The sequence below is a fragment of the Egretta garzetta genome, unplaced genomic scaffold (assembly GCF_000687185.1).
Source record: "Egretta garzetta isolate BGI_Z169 unplaced genomic scaffold, ASM68718v1 scaffold270, whole genome shotgun sequence".
Classification (NCBI taxonomy): Eukaryota; Metazoa; Chordata; class Aves; order Pelecaniformes; family Ardeidae; genus Egretta; species Egretta garzetta.
The window spans coordinates 1,373,354-1,395,957 of record NW_009258274.1 but is presented as its reverse complement, the minus strand read 5'-3'; the positions used below and the strand labels follow the sequence as shown (position 1 = coordinate 1,395,957).

Here is a 22,604-nt window from a genome sequence, read left to right as displayed (position 1 = left end):
CTCGTGTAAACCATCACGAGCCGGCCCACCAGGCAGTCTGACATGCTGAGATGTGAGATTCCCCATGCCGCCCCTCCGGGCAGCCAGGAATCCATGTTTGCATTCCACCAATGTCCTTCAGCTCCCCACACCCAGGCGCCAAAACCAGGAGATTTCTGCAAATGTTAACATTTCTGGCTGCCATTTGTTTGCCTATTCTGAGCTATGCATGAAACCTCTCTGATATTCCACACACAGCACAGGGCTTGGCCAAAAAACCTTTGTCCTGTCCATGCTTCAGCTCCCCAGCCAGCTTGTTGCCTGCTCCCCAGGTGAAGGATGCCCTGTAACGCTCCTCTGCTGCACTTTGGATGCCTGGTTCATGGTGAGGCTGCCAAGCATTCACAGTCGTGTTGAGCTGCCTCTGCAGGGCCTAAAACATGTGGATTGGTTTTGAGTTTGGGTTTTGGTTTTTTTTTTTGAGTTTTCTGACCTCAGCTCCATACAGCACAGATGTGGGAAAGGGCTTCATGAGTTCATCCTGTAAAAATGGGCTGGACAGGCTTGGGCGCTCAAGGTGCTTGAGTCTTTTGTGGGTTGTCATCCATATTCCACGGTCAGAACACAGTAGCCATGAAATCCAGCCCTGTGGTCACATCACGTTCCCAGATTGCTTTCCCCTGGCTGGTCTGAGGCTGTTTGCTATATTCATTACTTGATTAAAGACGGCCACAGAGCCCAGTTCTCTGCAGCACCCCCAAATGTCACATATGAAAATCTTCAGCCTGTTCAGTGGAGATGGAGAGAATTCATTTACCACCACGCAGCCTTCAAAAGCCAAGGGATGTTTCTGTAGAGGGCCCTGCAAGGAGAACAAGACCTCTCAGTGCAGCATTTCCTGCAAAGCACAGGTTATTGGGCATAAATGTTCCCCCTTGCTATTTTCCTTGGGCTTTGCTATCTGAGAAAGATGCAGATGTACTTCCAAAATCTCACTAATTTTGGAGAAACTTAGGCTCATCGCCAGCTGCAGCTCAGCAGCCTCAGCCTGGAGGCACCCTCCTGTGACCCCAGGCAGGTTTTAAAAGCAGCTCGTCGCACTTGGCGAACTCCTTCTGTTTTCTTACTGACACACAGTGAAAGCTGAAGCCTGGGCATTACCAAAGTGGTCACCAGAAACAAAATGAAAGAGATTCAGCTGCCATTAAGTGAGACAACCATCTCCGTTAATGAAAAGAATTAAAGTGGCTATATCTTTGTAAAAAAATCTGGAAGATGCTCAAAAAGATTCTCCTTCTGGAGCTGTTGCCATATCAACGAATGTTTGCAAAGGATGCGATGGGGAGGGAGCTGAGGGAGACATCCCCTCCGTAAGCACGTGGTGCCATGCCTGGCCACGCTGTGATGCCCAGGACGAGGGGCAGGCCAGCCAAGGAGAAGGGGTGTGGGGGCACGATGCTGCTGATGGGGAGGAGTACGGGAGGAAGAGTCCTTTGGCCCCAAGGAGGGAAGGATGGATGGTCAAACTGTCATGGTCCTGGGAATATTGCACAAACCTTCTGGCCTGTTCCCGGTGTCTGTACCAGGGAGGCTGTGGCAGTGCTTGGTTGGGCACCCTGCTGCCACCCAAGTCCTATGCCAGAGATGTCCCCAACAGCCCCGGGGCCAGGGCCACAGCAGGAGGCAGCCAGGCTGAAGCCCAGGCCAGAGGCAGGCGGTGGCCTTCGTCGGGCTGCATCTTCTGCCTCCAGTTTTGACAGCATGGTAAACACCAAGAGCGATGTTTTTACCATGGGGATGTATCAATCTTTTTCAGAGCCCTGCTCTTTGCTCCGCATCCAAAGTTCACGGACTCATTTATCTGTAACAGGAGCTAGGCACCTCCTTCACACTCCTTTTCCAGGGGAATAAGCTGCGGCACTGACTTGGCCAGGACAGCTGACAAAACAGGGAACAGCCCACCCCGCAGACGTAGCCCCCCAGGCCCCCGCCACCTTTCCCCTTTCTCTGGCTCCCAGGGCTGGCTGCGCTCCTCTACTTCACTCTGCAAAATGACGATGCACACCGTTCTGGTCCTCAAACGAGGGTGTCATGGGAGGCTGCACGTCTTCTTCCCAGAGCGAATGTCACCCTGAAGGAACACGGTATTCCCCATGGGAAGCTGAGCACCACATGCTGCAGCATTTGGAAGCCAAGCCCTGAGTGCTCACTGAGGTAATGCTGTGCAAAGCTGTATTTCCCCTGGCACCTTAAATACCTTTAACGCCTGGGGAGAAGTAAGTCTCTTCTCCTTCCAGCATGAAATGGCTTTCAGAGTGGATTTGCAGGCTCCAGACTCACCTCCCTCATATATCTGGTCTGAGCTCTTCAGTGGAGGCAGGGAGGAGACGCCGCTCATCGAATAATAAATTGCAGGCACGCACTCCCCTGAGCAGTTGTTTGGAGAGCGTCCCACACGCCTCGTGCCAAATTTGCTGGCCGGGGAAGCTCAGTGGTATTAGCATGTTCCAGTTAATTAGGGTTGTGAGCTATCCTTTTCATTGCCTGGAAGAGCTGAAAGGACAAACCCAGAGCACTGCCTTTATAAGGCTTTGTGCTTTCCAGCATGGTCTCCGCTCGGCTTTTGCGTGCTCCGCTCATACCCTGGGGATGCTGCTCTTTCTCCTGGGGGACCCGGTGTCATACCTATCTCTCAGTGTCAGACAGTGGCTTCTGAATCATGTTTCTGGGGAACATGGAGCCAAATGGATTCCCAGCCAAATCCCTGGGGCTGACCCTCCTGCCCCGGTGTGAAATGCTGCCAGCAGTGCCAGTGTGCACCAACACTGCTGCTGGCCCGGAACCCCAGAGCTGAGCATGGCACAGATAAGCTGCTCCTTGCTGACGGCTAATGTGGGTCCCCTCAGGACTAGAAAAGATGGAGCAAGGTAGTGAAGCAGCAACCGTGATCCTGCTGCCTTGATGGTGGTGCTGACCACTGGAGTTCAGCTCCTGGCAACCTGGTGCCTTTTGGCAGCACCAAACCCATAGAAAACACGCCGTGCCCTTAGTTTTTCTCAGGCACTCGCATTGCCTTCAGTCTTGAGGCTTTGGTAGAGTTTACGCTGGGGCTGCCATCAGCCCATCCAGCTCTGCCTGCGCCCGTTGTCACAACCCAGCATCTACAGCACCATTTGGCACCTTGAGAGTGACAGACTGACCCCAGATTTGTAACTTCACGGTGGCAGTATGACGCAGGAGAGCAAGACCCTGATTGCAGAACACACTGCTGAAATGACGTAGGCAACTTGGAAAGGAATCCCACAGGGCAAAAGCGTCGTCCCTCGGCTGTCCTAGCAAAGCTGCCGCTACCACACGTCCAAGCACCCAGTCCCCCATAGTGCCCGTAGCCCACTGCTCCGTGCAGGCGCGTGCCAGAATGAAACACTTCTATCACCTCTTTTATGTACAGGGAACTGAGACACATCAAGTGGTTTGCTCAAAGTCAGACAGGGAGTCTGACAGACGAGGAAACACGCTCCTACCCAAAAACTCAGCCAGATTTCTAGTTTATCTGGACAACTGCTGGTGTACAATGTATTGTATTTCTGCAATCCCGGCTCTGAAGAGCTTATCTGACTGCAATTATCCTCTTCTGCAGAAGCTGTTTTCTAGCTGGCTCGGTACACAAACAACAAGCAACAACCCTCTAATAAATTAGCAAAGCTTTGAGTGCAGTGACTTGCAGAAATGGCAGCTAAGTGCAGGGCCAGTTCTGGGCTTGGAGGCACTGGTGTCTGCCTGGAGGAACCCTGCCAAGCTGCCCCGAGTCCTTCTGCCCTGACCTGAGGATGATCAAGGGGATTCTGCATGTTGGAGGGAGACCCACGGGTAGGAAGGGAGTGGAAGGGGTAAACCCTCCTCAGCATTAATCAACTTAATCAAATGAGCCCTGTGGGCTTCCTCCAACGGGATCCCTGTCTGCTCCCAGCTCTGCCAGGAGCTGAAGTGTGGTGATGTGTGTCCTTTTTGGTAGGACATGAACCCCGTTAATCTCTTTTCAGACGATCTCCTCTTTCCTGGCTCACTGGCCCCTGTCCTGAAGACAGGCTCAACATCCCCGTCTTCTCCCTGCCCCAAAGGAGAGCAGAGCTGTGGCGGTCCCAGGCCAACCCACGCAGCTCGTCCCTCCTCCTGCTTCTCTGGTGACTCTCATTGCGGTATCAGGTATCAGATATAGCTCAGGTATTTCGGCAAAACCTTGTCCCTGATGCTATCTCTTCTCCTCCACTAATTCCAGAAATGTTCATATGGGGACAAAAAGCAGTTACGAAATGAGAACCTGCTTTTAAATTCAGAGAGGGTGCAGACAGCCTTCTCTCCTCCCTCCCACCTCTGAGCAGCTTTGCGGCTAATTTAGTTCCCAAATGCATCACAGACTCCCAAATCCACTGGATCCATGAACTCCAGGGCTCAAATGGAAGAGAGGCCTTTGTGTTACCACAACACACTGATGCTTCTGAGGCTGCTCAGCAAAACACAGGCTTGACACCACAGGAAGGAACAGTGGAAATATTTTGGTTACACGCAGGTGGAATTAAACAGGTGTCTGAAAAATGAAAAGCTGCTTCTTTAAGTATGTCAGTGTGGCTGCTCCAGATGAAGCAGGATGAACTGGAGCATCTGGAAGCCTTGGTAACAGATTTCTTAGAAATTTCTCCCTGGGAGCGATCAGATAATGCGCCTTTCTTTTATGACAGAAGTTGAGCTATGGAGCATGGCTTGCAGCTGCAAGGTGCTCAGACCGAGGACCTGCCTGCTCTCCAAGGCAGAGCAGATTATGGGCCGATGAAAAGACAGCCCTCTCCTCTGCCCCATTTCTCAGCTTTTTTACATCATTTTTCCTTCCTGAAGCATGAAATTCATTGTTGTATTGTCAGAAGAGCGGGTGAGCAGGCTCACTTCTGCCTAATCAAAACCCAACCCCTGGGAAAGGCTTTTGGGCTGCAAAGATCCTTTGAACGATCCTATCGTGTCTGGAAGGACACGAGGCTCCTGGCGCACCCCTGCAGGTGTTTGTGTGTACCCAGCCTGTGCGTGCAAATATGCCAGGGTTTGAGGGTCCTGGCACCTCTGCTCGGGGCTGTGGAGCCTTCCACACCCTGGAACGATGCAAGGGACCATCCTCGTATTTCCCCATCCTCATACTTCAGGGTGCAGCTGCTGGTTGAGGCTGGGAAGACCCTTAGCTGGGATCTGTTAACTGTATGAGGACGTCTTTTTCCACCTCGGTGTTCAGGCTGCCACAGCCAGCCTGTGCCACGACTGCTCCTCCCGACCCACCAAGAGGGCGAGGGGCTCTGGCACAGGGGGCTCCGGGTGTCCCTTTGCTGCCGAGAAGCTGGGGGCCGGGCAGCATCGGGGCTACGCTGCATGCACTCACTGGCGGCAGTAATTATGTTGTAGCTGCGTGAGATTAGGCAGGCTGGCAGGCAGCCCACATCTGCAGTGCCTTGAGAAGAGCCTGGCTCTGGGGAGAGAGCTGGGGAGCGCGGAGGGAGCAGGGGCCAAACCTCAGCTCGGTGGCTGCCAGTTGGACTGACACCCCAGCCGTGCTGCGAGCTCGGCCTTCCCTTCTTACTGCACTGCTCCACATCACGGGAGGATTGCTTGCAGGGGGATGGTTTGTGTCTGCGTGCATCACCATGGATTGCAGGCAGCAATCCCGTCCCGGGCTCTGTCTGTTCTGCCAAGCACGGGGGCTCTTTGGCTGACCAAGTTATCTGGTGAGTTGATGTTTGGGAGGATCACAGATTTTAGTGCTAACCTCTCCGCTGGACCCCCAGGACTGTGGGAGAGGACAGTCTTGGGGACTTGTGCTGACTAATCCATGATTTAAGAGTTTGCATTTGCTGTCATCCAGCAAACACCACATGCCAAGAATGACTGGAATTCACCCCGTGGTCCTGAAGAAGGTTCACAGCTTCAGGCTGCAGCGAGTTTCTCTCCTGTCAATCACTGCCTTTTCCCCAGGCATTTTATTCCAGCTCGGAGAAGAGAAGAGTGGGGAGCTGTAGCAAAGGACTCTGGGGAATGGGCAGAAAATCTTACGCCAGAAGAGAAATGAGGAACAAAATCTCTCTCTCGAGCAGAAATCAACCATCCACTGCTGAGGACTCTGGAGAGGAGAAGGACCCTTCCACCAGGAATGTGGGGAATAGCACGCACTTCCCATTAGCTGCTCTTTGCCTCTCCCTGTGCACCGCTGGGAGACAGCAATGCCCCTTCCAAGCAGGTTTGTCTTGTCCAGCTCCCCTCTGCTCTCAGCTTTCCAGGGCAGCTAAATCAACAGCCTTGGGGAAAACGAGGGGGGAGAACACAGAAAACTCCCACAAAAATCCAGCTAGTGCCACTGTTGGGTTTGCCTGGCTGTCAGAACTGGTGTGCCAAGCCCTTTCCTTCCCGAAGGGGAGATGAGAAGAGGAAAGGGAAGGATGGGACTCATGAGGATCCTTGTCCGAGTCTTGGGTTCAGGTGCCACTTTCCACATGACTGACTTCAGGAATGTTCTCACTCTCCTTTTTCTGCTGAGCCATCGAACTGTTTTCTTTTTCCTGGTGTATCACAACTTTTGTGGCACAGAAAGTTGATTGAAACCCCTCCTCGTTTCCGTTCTCACAAAGAAAAGGAAACCAAAGTCCACTGTGGGGGTGAAGAGCAAGACTCCTCTGATAAAATTCTAGCTGTAGATACTTGAAGCCAAGGAGAAGTGTCTGCCTCCCTAACCTCTGGGAGCATCTCCTAGCTCAGGTGAGCTGCAAACTCACATGTTGCCTGTGCCGGAAATCCTATGCTGGGAACACACCTGATGTCTTCTCTTTGAAGACAAAACTTTTGGCCAGGCAGGGAGCTGTGCTTCTCCTGCTTCCCTGTGCTGGCCCACAGGGCTCCCTGGGCTCCTGCAAGCTTGGATTTTACAGATTTCAACATGAGGATGCTGCTTTTGTGTCTCTCCCTCTCTCTTGCTCCGGGTGTGTGGGCAGTGCTGAGCGCCCTAAAATAGGAACTCACTCGGGATCCTAGCTCTGCACTGAATCTGGCTCTGGAACAGACCAAGCCATTGCCAAGTGGCTAAAACTTCTCACTTTTATTTGCATCCCAGGAGTACCTGAAGGCCTGTCCCGCAGCAGCAGCCTGCTCCGTGCAGGACGCTGTACAAGCACCGAGGCAGAGGAGGATGGGGGCAGGTCCATGAAGGTTCTGCTGAGCTGCAGGACCAGCAGACCTCTTGCTGCAGGGGAGATCCACCCCTGGACAAGACTGTACCTGTCCCAAATGAGTTTAAAGCCTGAGCAGATAGGAGAGCTGCGGGGTGAGGGTGGATGGATGCTTGCCCAGGTCAGTGGCACAGACTAGGAGCCTGCGGACCTCCAGCTCCCACCACTTCTCCCTGGAGAGGGAACTGAATGTGGTGGAAAAGCTTCTCTCTCCTCGATGCAAGAAGCCCCTCAGTGGCTGAACACTGTATAAACAGCAGCAGCAGGCTCCCTCCCCCTTTCCATTTCTGTTTGTTAAACACACGCTCCCTGCCTTTCTCTCATTCAGGAGCTAATCCAGCATCCAGCTTTGTGAGACGGGGGCTGCCAGTCACTCTGCGAGAGGGTGCTCTCCGGATGCTCAGGGTGGGGTACCGAAGCTACTCCCGGTGATGAAGAACCCTCCAGCAGCCCAGATCCTCGCCTGACTTCCTCGCTTTTCTGAGGACAGTTGCAGAAAAGTGCTTTTCACCCCTTTGCCACAGGTTGACTCCCAGAGAGTGGAGAGGACCCAGTGCTCCATCCTGGCCAGCAATGAGACGATAACACGAGGTGAGCAGCTTGGATCCTGAAGGAGGGGGATGCTCTGGCCTTTGCAGGTGGGTCGGGGAGGGCTCGTCCAAGTGGCAGGGCTGAGATGGGGCCAGGTCTCGGCCATGCCACGTGCTTCAAGCAAAAAAGGTCCAAAGCGTCTTTGGGAAACTGAATCCGGGGGCTGACAGCCCTGGGAGCCGGAATAGAGAGAAAGTCAACAAGAAATACTGGCAGGAGAGTTTTGAATGGTCCCTGAGCCGAAGCAGGGAGTCTGGGAAGCAGGGTGCTGAGCGAGAGCAGTCAGGAGAGGGCTGCTCCAGGGGGCTGCAGAAACCAGGCACGTACAGCTACAGAGCAGCGTGCTGCAGGTGTGGGGCTGAGCTGCACAGCTGTCTGAGGAATCCTGATCTCTCCTGCAATTTGCCTCCTCGTGGCTTGGTACAAACCTCCCGTCGGCTCCTCCGTGCTGGGACTGCACACGTTGCTGGCACTCAGCTCGCTGCCAGAGATCAGTGCCCTCAAAGAGAGAGATGCAAAGGGAGATAGGGGGAGGATGAAAATTGGTGCTTGCTTGCTTTCTGCGCTCATTGCATGTTAATTGTTGAACAGAGGGAGGCTCTTATAACCCTGCTGTAGCCTGCATTTCACCTACAGAGTTTCTGGTCCGTCCCAAAGCGGGATACTGGGGTTGCTCCCTGGTTGTTCTGTTAGTGGGGTTGTTATTTCTCTCCCCTCCCTTGTCTCATCTACCCCAGACTCCCTAAACTTCAGGAGGCAACAGACTCCCCAGGTTAACCAGCATCCGTCTGCCAGGCTGTCTCTTCCCTTCGGCAGCCCTGACAACCAGTGTGGCTCCATTGCAGTGTCACCCGCTGAGCCCTGCCTCCCAGCCAGCACTGCTCTGCTCCATGGCATGTCCCGCAGGGCAGAGGGCCCTGCACTGTTCCCCCCTGCTTTCTGTAGGAGAGATTTCCAGGAGAAAGCATGGAACCCTGCCAAATGGATCTTTTCTCACCACCTTCTTTTTCATCCTGTCCTGAGCTGAGTGACTAGGGCATCCTCCTTGCCTCGTCCCCCTCAGAGTCTTCCGTGGCTCCAGTCTAGGCTGGGATGTGTAAATGTTTAGAGTGAGGAGATGCAAGAAATCCCTGGGGTATCTCTTCCTCCTTGCACTTTGTCTCCCGGTGCCACTTCTACCCTGGGGTCCCCCAGGAACAGCTCTGGGGCCCTGGAGCTTTGCAAACGCAGGGGTGGCAGTGCATGTCTGATGCCATTAGGTTTCTGCACCAGGAGGTCTGATCTGGATAGATAATTTACAAAGCTGCAGCAGATGATGGGCAGGTCAGAGGGTCTTCCCTTCTGCCATAGTGTCATAGTGGGGCAATCATCCCTTCACTGTGGATGGAAGGACCCGGGACAATTTCTATTTGCTCTTTGGCTTTGGAAAATCATCCCAGAGCTGCCGTTTGCCCTGAAACCAGACCATCGCACAGAGGAGGCAAAACGCCCTCCCCTCTGTCACTCATATTTTGCATTTTCATGCTGCTCCTGAAAGCTATGTTCAGGTTTTAACTTGAGAGATGCAGAGTGGTGAGCGCAGGAGGCTGGAGTTAGCAAACTTGGGCTCTGTTCCCAGCCCCATCGTGGACATGCTGTGCGGCCTCTGGCAAGCTGGTTAACCTCCGTACCTCAGTTAATCGTGTTCTCCTCCCTTTAGTGCTATGCCATGTGGTAGAAGGTGGCTTGCCCCAGGGTGAGAACAGGGTTCTGGTGACGAGGGATGGTCTCAGACCTCTTTGCCACAGACACCCGACTGCTGCCAGATTTGGGACTGGGGAGGAGATGAGTCAGTGTTCCAGACTGGGCTGCTGGAGATGAAGAGGTTTCATGGAGTTGAGCTGCTTTGGAAGAAGGACATAGAATGGAATAAATCAGTGAGCCAAGCCATGAAAATATCTGTCAGCCTCAGCCCTCATGCCCCAGTGCTGCTTTAGAAAGAGATTGTGGCTGTCATTATCCAGGGAGCAGAGGCTGGCCCAAGTCCGTCCACTCCCTCCTTTCAGATCCATGATAACCATGATAGGATTGCAATTTCTGGCCACACACTGAGCAATCTTTGTCCTTCCCTCCTTCTTTTCTGCACCCCTTGCCCCCATGCTGCTTGCCTGCTGGCTGCAGTGACCCCAGTCTCTCTGCTTGGGACAAAAAGAGGAATTTTAATTTGCAAGCTCTGTTTCCTCCAGCCCTCTGCCCACCCCTCCAGCCCCGCTTTCTGAACCCTGCCAGGCTTTGCAGATGGCACTGCCAGGCCTGGATGTGCCCTGACAGATCTGGACCAGGCTGGACATGTGCCCGGGGCTGCAGCAGGGGCATGGAGGGAGCCGGGGTGTCCCCAGGAAGCAGAGGTGCGTGTGAGTCCAGGGCACCAAGTCCAGGCCCTCTGTAGGAGTGGATTTTGGAGATGTCATGGTGGTCACTGTCCCTCGCAGTCACCGACAGCGGTGTGCTCAGTGAGGGGCTGAGGTTTCGCAGCTCCTCTGTGCTTCCCCCTCCTGTCCCCCCTTCCCCCAAAGGCTGAAGCCTGCTGGCACAGGGCACAGTGCACAGCTCTGCCTCCTTTGGGAGCCACCCCCAGGTCCCAGCCCTGCCTCAGGCTGACCCTCAGCTGGAGATGAGGGTGAGAGCAGGATCCAGGCAACTCCTTGTTTCTGCATCCCTTCATGGCAGCCCAGCACAGAGGAAAGGGCTTAGGGTAGTGTTTCTGCCTCCTCCTGGTCTGCTCTGCTGTTTTGTTCTCCCAGAAGCAGTTGGTGCTCAGCTCCAAGGATTTTTCCATCTAGCCTGGCTGGCCCGCTGGGCATGGGAGCCTGCGCCTGGCAGCAGCCTGCACATATGGCAGCGCTTCCTTTACTTGCTGGAACGGACCTTGGTCCACTCCTAGCAGCATCCCTGTGACCTCCAGGCAGCCCCTGCAGTGAGACCATTTATTATGACCATTTTGCCTCTTAATTAAAATGCCTTAATTGATTTTTAATAGTTCCTCTTTGGAAAAAAAAAACAAAGCAAACCAAATCAAATAATAACTCCATTAAGGCCATTTTGTTAGGAAGCGAAACAGCTCCAATAACCATGATATTCCTGGCTCCTGTCAGATGGTGGGCAGCTGCCAGTCTCCAGGGAAAGGGAATGGCCTGGGATGTGAACGTGGGAACTGGCAGCCCATTGGTGGGCAAGATGGGGAAAAAGGGAAGGGAGTGTCCACCGGTGTCATGCCAAGATTTGGGTACTGAAGAGAAGTGGGACAGGCAAGGCAGAGAAAAGGTGATAACAAGTGATCGTGATAAAGTAATGCCAGACAATCTGGAAGGTAGAAACACCCAGACAGAGAGTGAGCAGGGAAAGCACAGCCACCGAAAGCGTGCCCAGCCCTTGCTCTGTTTCCTGGACCTCACTCCTCTGGCAGCGAGGTTTTCTTTGGGGCCAGTGCAGGGAGCCTGGGGGGAGGCTCTGGGCTGGGCTCCTGCTGCGTTGGGTCAGGCTCTGCCCAAGAGGCTGTGGCTGTGCCCCCTGGGTGGGGCCCTGCCTGCTCCCCTGCTCCGTTCCCCACCACGTCGGCTGTGCAGGGTGGGTTTGAGCTCCACTATCCTGCCTTAGAATTTGGGGCCGCCCTTTTGTCTTTGGGGTTACCTTTCTAGGGCTGAGGGCAGCTGTGTCGTGGAGATTTGAGATCACCCTTAAGCAAGCCCTCACCCCAGCAAATCCACCCACTTTTCCCTCCTGCTTAAAGCTACCTTCCTACCCTCTTAGTCTCTGTTATCATGGTATATGACCCAAACACCTTCAGTTACAGGAATCATTGGCATAAATCAGCCAGCAGAGTTAGACAAGTTAGGCAAGCCGACGGTCATGGAGAGGGCAGGAGAAAGCAAGTGTGCAAGCAGGGGTGGTGGACGCAGGCAGCTCTTTCGCTGGGGCTCGGCAGGGGCCCCGGTTTGCAGCTTAGGGGAATCACAGCCCTTGCTCTGAGGAGTGATGAAAGAACAAGCAGCCATTTATTATTCATTGCAATGTAATTGCTGCCACCTTTACCATCTTGCCACCATTATTTTATGCTATTTGTTTAAGGAACTAGCTTAAATGCAGGTGCTCTGCACAGAAAGCGTTCTCCCTTCCCAAGGACAGGCTGTCCTTAAACACTCAGCTTGCGGGGCATGGACCTGCAGGGAGCCCCCCAGCACCCAGCCAGCAGTGCTCCCATCTCCCCTGGTACAAACCCCAAGCACTTTGTTCCTCAAGGAGGTTAAGAAGGTGCCCAGCAGGCTGCCTCTAATCCCCAGCTTCGTTTAAGCCCTGTGCCTCCTTCCCCCAGTGGCAGGGCATCATCCCCTCTCTCTTCAGGTCAGAGAAAACGTGGTGCTCTGCAGACCACCCTGTTGGGACAGAATGATGACTTTTGCTCACTTTTGACCAAGTGTGTGGTGGGAATGGGGGCCCCACGCATGGTGCTTGGGGAAAGAAGGTACGTGAGGGGCCACATCCACCCCTCTTCACATACCCCAGCAGCAATGCTGAGACACGGAGTCAGTAAAAAGCCAGTAACAGAGCTGACTTTTCTCCTGCTGTGTTTGGACTGAGTGAAAACCCCGCCGTGACAACACTCTGCTGTTACAATGGCACCAAACGCCAGCCGGGGGTTCCAGGCTGAGTCAGTTCTGGCTCATCCGTCGGGCTCCCTGCTCCCAGAGCCGTATTCACGCAGACTTTTGAGCACCACATGGCAGGAGGCTCGCTGACGCCGGGGCTTTGGCTCTCGGGCATCTTTGTGCCTGGACGCTCAGCAACGGCTCTGCGGGAGGCTTGTTCACAGCTTCAGCTCTTTGCCCCCTGCACATGCACGTCCCAGCAGGAGCTCCCTCCTCGGCAAAGCTGGCGGGTGCCTGGGTGTCACCGACACTGAGAGGACAGGCAGGTTCTTTTAGGGATCCTTGGCAGAATGATGATGGCACTAAATTGTGGTTACAATTAGAGCTTTTTTTCCTTAACAGGATATTTTGATTAGTATAGCACAGAATTTATGATTGGAACAGCACAGGATTTCTACAAGCAGAATCAATGCAGTACGATCCGCAAGTAGCGTAATACAGAGTTTATCATGCAACTTATGATTTCTAATCACCTGGACCCTCTGCAGATCGGGTCAAATGCTAATACGTGGTTTGGTGTATCAATGTAACAATCATAATCTAGACTTGAAAATCATATGAAAGAAGAGGGGTCGCTCAGTCCTTGGAGGAAGCAGAGAATGGTGGGGGTGATCCTGGCCATGGGGGGTCACAGGTCTCACTGTCCAGCTGTTCCCACTTAGGACGTGTAGCTGGCTTGATGTTATGGCCGGTGCCCAGTGTGCTGTTATGCTTCCCTGTTGTGTGACGGGGTCATCAACAACACCAGGCTGGCCAGGTGCCTGGGACCTTCAAGGCCGGCAAGGAAGGGAGGAATCGGTCTGGTGCCCAGGAATATTGAGTCTGGCAGGAAGGGGGAGAAGAAAACTGTTTGGTTTGTCTACTTGGTTCACAGGACCTTCAGGGCCTGATAATGAGGGAAAGGGAACAAATACGTGACCTGCTTGGTCACAGAGAATGGCTGCTTGCCCCATAAAATGGCGTTAGTTATGCTAACCATGTTACCAGGGGTTGGGAGCAGGGGCTACTGGTCACACTGGGTTGAGTTGGGTGGTAGCATCATGAACAGGAGCAGTGGTGGAGACTCATGCAGAGACAGGGTGACAGATATTTTCACCCGGAGAGGTGAGAAATAAGAAACTGCAAAAATCTGGTGCACATTCTGGAAATGAATTGTGATGGAGACGTGGAGAAGAACATCTTGAATTGGAGAATGTCTTGTTTCCTAGTTCTTAGGGAGTTAGGACTCAGGGCATTTTTGTAAGCAAGCAAATCTCATCAAAGATGCCTGAAACCATCATCCATTTCTTCTGTCAGCCCCAAAAGGTCCCAAATATTTGGCTTGTTTGAAGCGGCTTCCCTATTTTGCAAAGCCTAGGCTGAAGAAGCAGGAGAGGCATTGTGCAAAGGGGCTCCAGGAGCAGGAGATCTTTTCAGGACCTACCAGTCTAGCCCTGGCTGGTTGAGGGTTTTTTCCCTGTTCAATTAAAATAAACAGAATCTCAGAAAGTTGTGTGAAAAGTTGCATTTTTCCCTGACCTTTCCTTGAGGAATTGGTGTTCAACTGATCATATGCTCTGACAGGAGGCAGAAGAGACCTGGAAGGCCATTCAGTGTGAGGAAGGATGGGGGGTAAGGGAGAAGGAAGGAGAATGTCACTGCTGCTGCTGTTTAGCCCGAAATGCTGTATGGGACATGCCGCTTGAGTCTCGGTTCTTGCAGATGCTCTGCTGTCTCTCATGGTCTCACTTCTGCTTATGTCTGTGTTCCAGATCTCCTCCTCCTCCTGACGGAAGGGCTCAGGCCAGGCATGGGACCGCTGGAGGGAGCCAACAGCACCCTCACTGTGGTGAAGACACCATTAGAGGAGAAATTGCCACACGGCTGGCACGCCAAGGACTTTGTCACTCCTAGCCAGGATCTCTCTGGGTCCCACAGTGTTATGATGGACAGCACCAAGATCCTGGGGGTCCAGGTCGTTCTGATTGCTGCCTACTCCCTCATCATTCTGCTGGGGTTCATCGGCAACTCCTTGGTCATCTACATCATAGTGAAGTACAAGACCATGAGGACCGTCACCAACTTCTTCATAGCTAACCTGGCCCTGGCAGATCTGATGGTGGACACGCTCTGTCTGCCTTTCACCTTAGTGTACACGCTGCTGGACGAGTGGAAGTTTGGAGCTGTTCTTTGTCATCTGGTCCCTTATGCTCAAGCTCTGAGTGTCCATGTGTCCACTCTCACCCTAACTGTGATTGCCCTGGATAGGTACCGGTGTATTGTTTTCCACCTGGACAGCAGGATTTCCAAGAGGCTCAGCTTCACCATCATAGCTGTCATGTGGCTAGCAGCAGCTGTCCTAGCTGGTCCTCTGGCCATCTTCAGAGAGTATCGGTATGAGGAAATCCCATCGATCAACCTCAAAATGGCTGTCTGCTCAGAGAAATGGCCTTCTGGTAATAACAGAGATGCCACTATCTACAGCCTGTCCATGCTCCTCCTGCAGTATGTTTTTCCTCTTGCAATTATTTGTTATGCCTATACCAGGATCTGGTTCAAGCTGAGAAACCATGTCAGTCCCACTTCTAGGAATGAAAACCAGTGCCGGAGGAGGAAGACAACCAAAATGCTAGTGATGGTAGTTGTGGTATTTGCAGTCTGTTGGCTCCCCTTCCACATTTTCCAGCTTGCGATTGATCTTGATCTGGTTCTTATCTTCCATGACTACAAACTCCTGTACACTGTCTTCCATGTCGGAGCCATGTGCTCTACATTTGTCAACCCCCTGCTCTACGGATGGATGAACAAGAACTACCGGAATGGTTTCCTTATGTTCTTCCGTTGCCAGAACAAGCCAGAAAGCATCCACACCGAAGGCTCAGTTAGAGGGAGGTCGTACATCTTCAGGGCCAACACCCTAAATGGGAGCATCAAACAGACTCCTGGCAATGGACCACTGCCCACAGAGGTTTAGGGATGGGACATTCACCTCCAGGACTGAGGCTGACTGAGCTCAGAGACATTTTTGGGTGAACGCCTTTTTTTGGCGGGACATTGTGTTGCCAAAACATTACAGCTACTGCAGCCATGTAGGAATTCTCACCTGTATCTCTCAAAACAATAAATCTGGTGTATTTCTGTCTGATCAAACAAATGAATTTTTCCTTTCTCTGCCTTCCAGTTGCACATGCAGAAGCATGAAAAACCACACACCGCGGAGGCTTTCATTTAGCCAGCAAAATACGCCCTTTTTGCTATTTCCATTTGCCGAAGTGGGTTGCTCAACCTTTCACCCCCTGACATACTGCACATTACAAATGCAGAACCCTTATTGTGTATGCTTGTTCATCTGTACGTCTCCTACTCAAAAGTCTTAATGATCCATTTTTACCTAATGCCTCCAAGGGGAAGGAGCCCTACTCTCTTCTGCAAACCCGGGCTGGTTAGTGCCATCACTCTGCAGGCCTGGGAAGGGAGCGGGCTAGTGCAGGTTGCAGCTGGGCAATTCATGATCTTTTGCAAAGCATTTGCATGAATCTGCATTTGCAACTGAGCTCTCATCCTCAGAAAGCCCAGGAGGTGGCAGTGACACTACTTGCCACAGTTTCCTTTACAAGTGCCAAAGCAAGGCTTTGGGGACATCTCATTAGCCAGGGAGCTTGTGAGCCAGTGCCCCGGATTTAGCAAGGAGAAGAGCAGGCGGAGAAGCAGATAGGAAAGGAAAGAGCTGGGGCAGCTGATGAAGAGGACTGAAACTGAACCTAGGGGCCTGGCAAAGGTGATTGCCTCCAGACCCTACGATGTGGCTCTTGCCACGCAGTAACTTGGACGGGTGCCAGCATGACCAGAGAGGCAAAACCACAAACAACATCATTCTCCAAGGCACTCAGAGGGTTTCAAAGCTTTACTCTTTCTGGGGCTGGAGGTAGCATGGGTCTGTACATGGGTGCTTCAGGTCGGAAGACAGCTGTAACCTGCTTTGTGTGGTTATCACAGATGTGGCATTCTCTGGCAGAAGAAGACGTGGAGACAAAGGAAGATGTATTCTTTCATACCAAACTATATGTTCTCCTCTCTAAGGCTGTGTCAGCTGGGGAGCATATTTTTAGCTCTGTCATCAAAGGAGGCTTGATTGCTACTGTGATCTCAGCAGCTCGTCATTGGTGTCGTCTCTAAAAGTCAGTGTTCATCAGATTGGAAAGTAACTCCCAGATGCAGGAAAGAGACTCAACAGACCTTCTCATTAAAGATAAAAAGGAAAGAAAAAATTGATTTGTAGGTCTTCACTGGAGCAAGGACAAGGGGTAAGAGGACTTGCAGTACTGAGTACGCCAGCCTGGATCAGGCTGCTGGTCTGTCACATCTGGAGTCCTCAAGAGATGAATTGTCAAAGACTTATTTGAAAATCCAGCCCTCCTGCCTCCTCCCTAGCTTGACCTGCCTCTGGCCCTTGTTCTCCAGCTCAGCTTCCAGCTGCCATACTAGATTTTAATCTCTCTGTTTATTTCTTTCTCCGATGCCCTGCTTCATTTTCCTAAATAGGTACAAGAAAGTGGTCTCTGGTTCCTTCCCAAGAGACATCACTGCCAGGCAGGGGCTGCAGACCACGCTCCACACTTGGAGGCATGGGCATGCTGATGTCTAATACCCTCCCCAGCGCCTGATTCTGCAGATCACAGCCTGGTTTTCTTTTCAGGGAGCTTCAGGCTCTGAAAGATCCTGTCAGGAAGTCATCGATGTTCCAGTAAAAGGGTCATCTGCTTCCTGACAGGCCAAGACATGATGGGAGAACCAAGCACCAAGTAAACCTTCCCCATGTGATGTGAAGTGCCATGGCGTGATGGTGGGAGTTCGCTGCTTCATCCTGATGGGAGAGGGAGGATATTCTTCTCCACAGCACTGGCAAATTCTGTCCCTACCTAATGAACTGGTCATTTCTACAATCCATCCTCCCAAGGAACCCTCCCCATGTTTCCATCAAACTCCAAGATATAAGGAAATGTTTATGTTTCAAAAGCAGCTTAAGTGAGTGGAAAGAATTCAACTATTACCAATAAACACTTCAGAAAGTGATTTAACGCTCAATAATACATGTCAGAGTAAAATAACACATTCAGCAATGCAAGCTTGGAAGCCAATCACGCTGCCAGCTGAGATGGATGAGGAGCTAAATTGCTCTTCTATGGGCCTTGCCAAAGGTTTTGTCCTGTGACACCACACATGGTATCTGACTGCAGAGCAAGGCAGATAATGACATTATGAATGCCTGTTTAATTTTGAGCCCAAACTTTTAAGCTAAATATGGATAAATAAATAAATAGATCCCAGCTCTTCACAAATAAATACTGGCAATGGCATTTATAAGGCAGAGGGATTTTTATGCTGGAGCGAACTGAGATGGAGAAACTATTTACTTGAAGTATAACAGCAGAATTCTGTTTGCTTTGTTTAATACACTCATGCAGTTTTACTGATGGATTTCTGCTTGCAAGCTTGCTGCTTTTTCCTTGCCACTGGAAAAAGTTACAACCTTCTGCACCCATTGCAAGCAGGGACATCAGCTCTCGGTTGTGAATACATGTCCCCATGGAAAATCATGATGCCTCTATTGAGGGAAGGTGGCCTTGCTGTCCACTGCCAAACAGAACAAGAGAAGGTGGAGAGCAAGGAAGCAAAGCTTCTTACTGAAGCTTAATTTGGGCAAATAAATAGTATGTTACAGACTGTCATGATGTTATAGAAGACAGGAATTCCATAAAATAGAAATCTGTTGGAATGAAGGTTCCCCAAATATTAACACTCTGCTAAAGATGGCCTTACTGCCATGATCAGTTCTGTGAAACCAAAGACCAGAAGTGTTTTAAGTTTTTGAGCTATTTAGAGCTCAGTCAGGGCACAACCCTGCTCTGCTGGTGTCAAGGGCAGATCCCTTAGCAGTTACAGATATTCTTGGAGTCAAAGGCATCGTCCCACTGCCTGCTCCTGGCCAAAGGTGCATCAGTGAATGCCCGCCAAGCCGGGCTCCTCTGGGCAGAGCTGGCCCTGGCGTTACTGACGTGGGATGGGATGACTCATGCCAATGGCACTGCAGCTGATAGGGGTAAGGTATTTCATTACAGTTAGAAACATGGTGACAAAAATGAAAATGAACAAGTGTTTCATCAAAGCTTGTCTGGAAGACAGTATTGTTCCTGGTGACCAAACAAATTTCCCCTAGGGCTCCTCCCTGGTCTTGCTGACATCCCTCGCAAAATGCTGCTTCACTGAACTGACCTGAGGATATTTCACAGCTTTTAGGTTATGAATTCCCCGAGAAACACCCTATTTCTCATGCTAGGACACCCTTTCTGGACACATCATACAAATCTTGTATTATAAAAAGTACCACTGAACAGTTCTTAATTGCCAAGTGACCCCTAGCAGATGATTAACTTTGAATAGACACCACAGGTGGGGATGCCTCTAGTTACCCCACGTAACCATTACTTGCATGCCAGACAAATACAAGAATAGCTGAGACAGGGCAACGTCATCATTTAAAACCAGCAGCATCAGTTACTGCTGCTCCCTGTTACAGGCTGCCTTAAAGCACTCAGGAGTCCCGGACTCTCTTATCAAACTTCCAGGCTTGACAAAGCACATTGAAATTTGCAGAGCAAAGGCTGTGCTTTGGACACAGGAAGCTCTTTGAGCAATAGAAGTTTTGCCTCTAGAACACTTACTTTGCTCTGAAAATCCCTTCCCATTTGATTTCCAAAGCATATACATCTGTAACAAGCTAATGCGCGTAAAGAGAGCAAAGGTTTGGGCTTTTTACTTTTCCTTGCCTTAAGGCAATATATACAGCCGGCATTTAGATCAACGCAGGGTGAGCTGGGTCCTTTGGTCAGGGCTCTGTTAGAATCAAAGACATGATGTGCTCCTGCGTATGCCCGTGCTTCCTCCTGCTCCTATAAAGGCCAGATCCATCCCCTCGTGACCCTCTGCCCTGCAGTAACATGTACCCTCTCCCATTGCCCATGGCAGCCCAAGCGAACAATGTCAAATGGCACATGTTTTATTCAATACGCCCGCAAATGTATCGGCAGAAACATTGCCCTCAGCTTTTCACAAAGGCTCTGTGGGGAAATACATACTAGACCAGGAAAGAAGCAGTTCCCTTAGCGTACGCTCATGCCAGAGGGGCTGGCGTGCGATTCTGCTGAAGGAGGTCAGCGTTTCCCTTGATATCAGGTGTTAATCTTATCGTCGTTACAGCTAACAACGTCTGAAACCAAATTAGCCTTTGTTTGGGCAGGAGCTGTGGAGTTGGCGCTTTCTTTGCATGCATTTGTCTTTCGGCTCTGCTATTCTGTGATTTCACCAGGGTCTCTGAATGTGCTGGATTTTAAATAAGGCCTTAGGATCAGCTAACCTGGTGAAAATCAGGAATTACTGCAATAATCCAGAAAAAAAGAAAGGATTCTGGGTTCATACGGGCGAGCAGAATTTGGTCCCTTGCATTTGAAAAAACAGAGCTTTGTCTTCCTTTCAGTTTTCCTTTATCTAGCTTGAGATTCTTCAAGTGCCAAAAATAATATTGCATATTACTGGCAGAACATTTATCTTCTCTTTGAGCTCATTTCAGAGAAGAGATTTGTTCAGGAGAGCCTGGGAGGGGAAGAAGGCTAGATTTTTAAAGCTCATCGTTATCTCTAGTCTCAGTGTTTTGTGAGTTAAAAGACAAATCAGAAAAAGACAAAGTCACTCACACACGCCAAGGGAGGTACCAATTTATCTTCAGACAACACAACCTCTATTTAATTTTCTACCCAGACACCCCAGCACCCTTTGCCGAAGTGTTGTATGTATATGGGGCTGAATGAGCTTGTGGGAGGAAAGCATTTTTCTGCTGCTAATAGCAATACCTTAGTGTCACTCATGATTTATAGCCAGCAAAGAATGCTTGTTCTGGTCTATGTTCTGCTCAGTGTAATGAGTACAGAAGGAATAGTGCGGATGCCTCATGGAGCTCACAGGAGGAGATCTTCATTAGTTCAGTCCTCTCCAGTGTGGTGGCAAAGACTGTGAACATTAGAGGAGAAACCCTTGTGTTTATAACTAGCTTATTGAAGTGCACAAGCATGGAGTGGTCACCGTGTCACTCTGCTAATGTGTCACAAACTTTCTGTTTGTCTTCAAGATGCGCAGGCAGCTCAGCCACAAGGCTCTTCTCCTTGCTGCTGCATGGAAGGAAGAAGGAAAATGGCTCACAGAAGAAGATTTCAAGATATTCAGGAGAGGATGAGCCCCTGGATGAAATGTGGAGGTTAATACGGCTCTTTATGGAATATGGGGTAGACTGTTGGCTCTATTGGGACCAGGATGAGTAACATCAAAAGGGGAATGAACTCTGCCATGGTGCAGGAAGAACAAAGCCTCTATCAAACTAGAGCCAAGTAAGAAATAACAGCAAATCCAGATCCATCATGTCCAATATTCTGTCTTAGATCAAGGCAATAAAAGATGCTGTTTAGGGAAAGCATGCTAACTTGGCCACTTTAGTGGTTGATTCCCCTTATACCCCTAGCAGCAGCCACAACTGTTGTATTAGGGATGTTAGAGGGGACATCCCTCTCTAGACCATTTAGTATCCATTTCTAGACTTTTTGTTCGTGACTTTGTCTATTCCCTCCCTGACTCTGACAATTCTGTCTGCTTCCACAGCCTCCTGTGGCAGCCAGTTCCACAAGTTCACTCCCCACAGTGTAAAATATGACTTTCTTTCGTCTGTTAAAACCAATCCCCTACCAGTTTCAGCACATGCCCTCTGGTGCCAGTACTGTGGGACTTGCTGAACAGCAACTGAACCAGTGCTTACCCAGTGCCTTCTTCCTTTTGTAATTCTTGATGCTGTCCTCCTTCTCCATCTTTCTCCTCTCCTAGCTCAAGTCGCATCTCCTAAGGCAGCTTCTTCATCCCTGATCATCCCATTTGCTCTTCCATGGACCTCCTCTAGTTGCACAAATATCATGATGGTCTGAATTTTGCTCACAATTCCTGTGAAGGAGTGGGATCTATCAGCTTTGTTCCAGTCTTGCTTGAGATATGAGGGCTTTTAAGTATGTGTGTGGGAAGGACGCCTCTTGATAAAATGTCAGGCTGCCTCTCCCTGGCTGCAGCATCACTGTATTCTCAATGAAATCTCATTACACTGGTCACTGAGTCAGTTCAGTGAATCATGAAATGCATCCCCATGTTTAGTTTTTGAAGGCAAGAGCCACAAGGGCAGCCAGAGCCCTACCTCACCTTGAACGCTGTATCTGATAGATTTATCCAGGGGGCAAAACTGGAGGCCAAATGATCCTGATCCTGGGCTAGTGTCCTAAATCACAGCTTCACCTGTCCATTCTACAAACCAGAAAAATGAGGAATTGTGCATTTCAGGAAAAGAGTGACGAGGTTTTGTTACTTGGCAACTGTCATTCCCACATATTTTGGAAGAATTTGAGAACATCCTGCACCTCAGAGAAATCAACCAGCTTAGGTGAGGAGGAAGGGAACTGGCAGCAGATCCCCAAAACTTTGAGCTGAGAAGATCTCTTGGGGCTCGTGGAAGCAAGAAGAGCTTTATGTCTGCATACTCCTCAGCTTGTCTCCTCAACGTGACTGTCTGCATCAGTTTCTGGGCTCTTCATGGTGAAATAATCCGTTGTTCTGCCATTTGTGTCTCACAGAGGCATTTCACAGCCATCTGAATGTGCTCTAATCCACCTGCCAGCTGCAATCAGCACACAGCACGGCTGCATTCCTGGCAGCCAAGATTTGAGCACCAGAAACAAAAACCTTCAAAAGGGGAATCAGCAAGAGATCTGCATGTGAAAACTGGGGAGGGGGCAATCGGTCCTGAGGGCTCAGTGAATGCACGTGCAGCAATAGCAAACATGGGCAATGAGGCCAGGGTAAAATTTGCTTTGCTTCCTGCAGCGGCAGTTGTCTTCAGACAGGAATTCAGACATGATAATTAAAACAATAATTTAGGGCTTCAGATGCTGGGAGCTAATGTCCAAGACTGACCTCAGCAGACGGCTGTGTAAGCGGACCCCAGCTAATGCACTTACACAGTGGTTCAGTG

The 22,604-nt window shown here is 50.8% G+C and overlaps 1 protein-coding gene across 1 annotated transcript; it reads left to right on the top strand.

Annotated features, from left to right (window-relative positions):
• Positions 1 to 14,300: 14,300 nt before the first annotated feature.
• LOC104123333 (neuropeptide Y receptor type 2) lies at positions 14,301 to 15,464 on the top strand. The gene has a single exon (XM_009635574.2). The coding sequence runs from the start codon at positions 14,301 to 14,303 to the stop codon at positions 15,462 to 15,464; it is 1,164 nt and encodes a 387-aa protein (XP_009633869.1).
• The last annotated feature ends 7,140 nt before the right edge of the window (positions 15,465 to 22,604 follow it).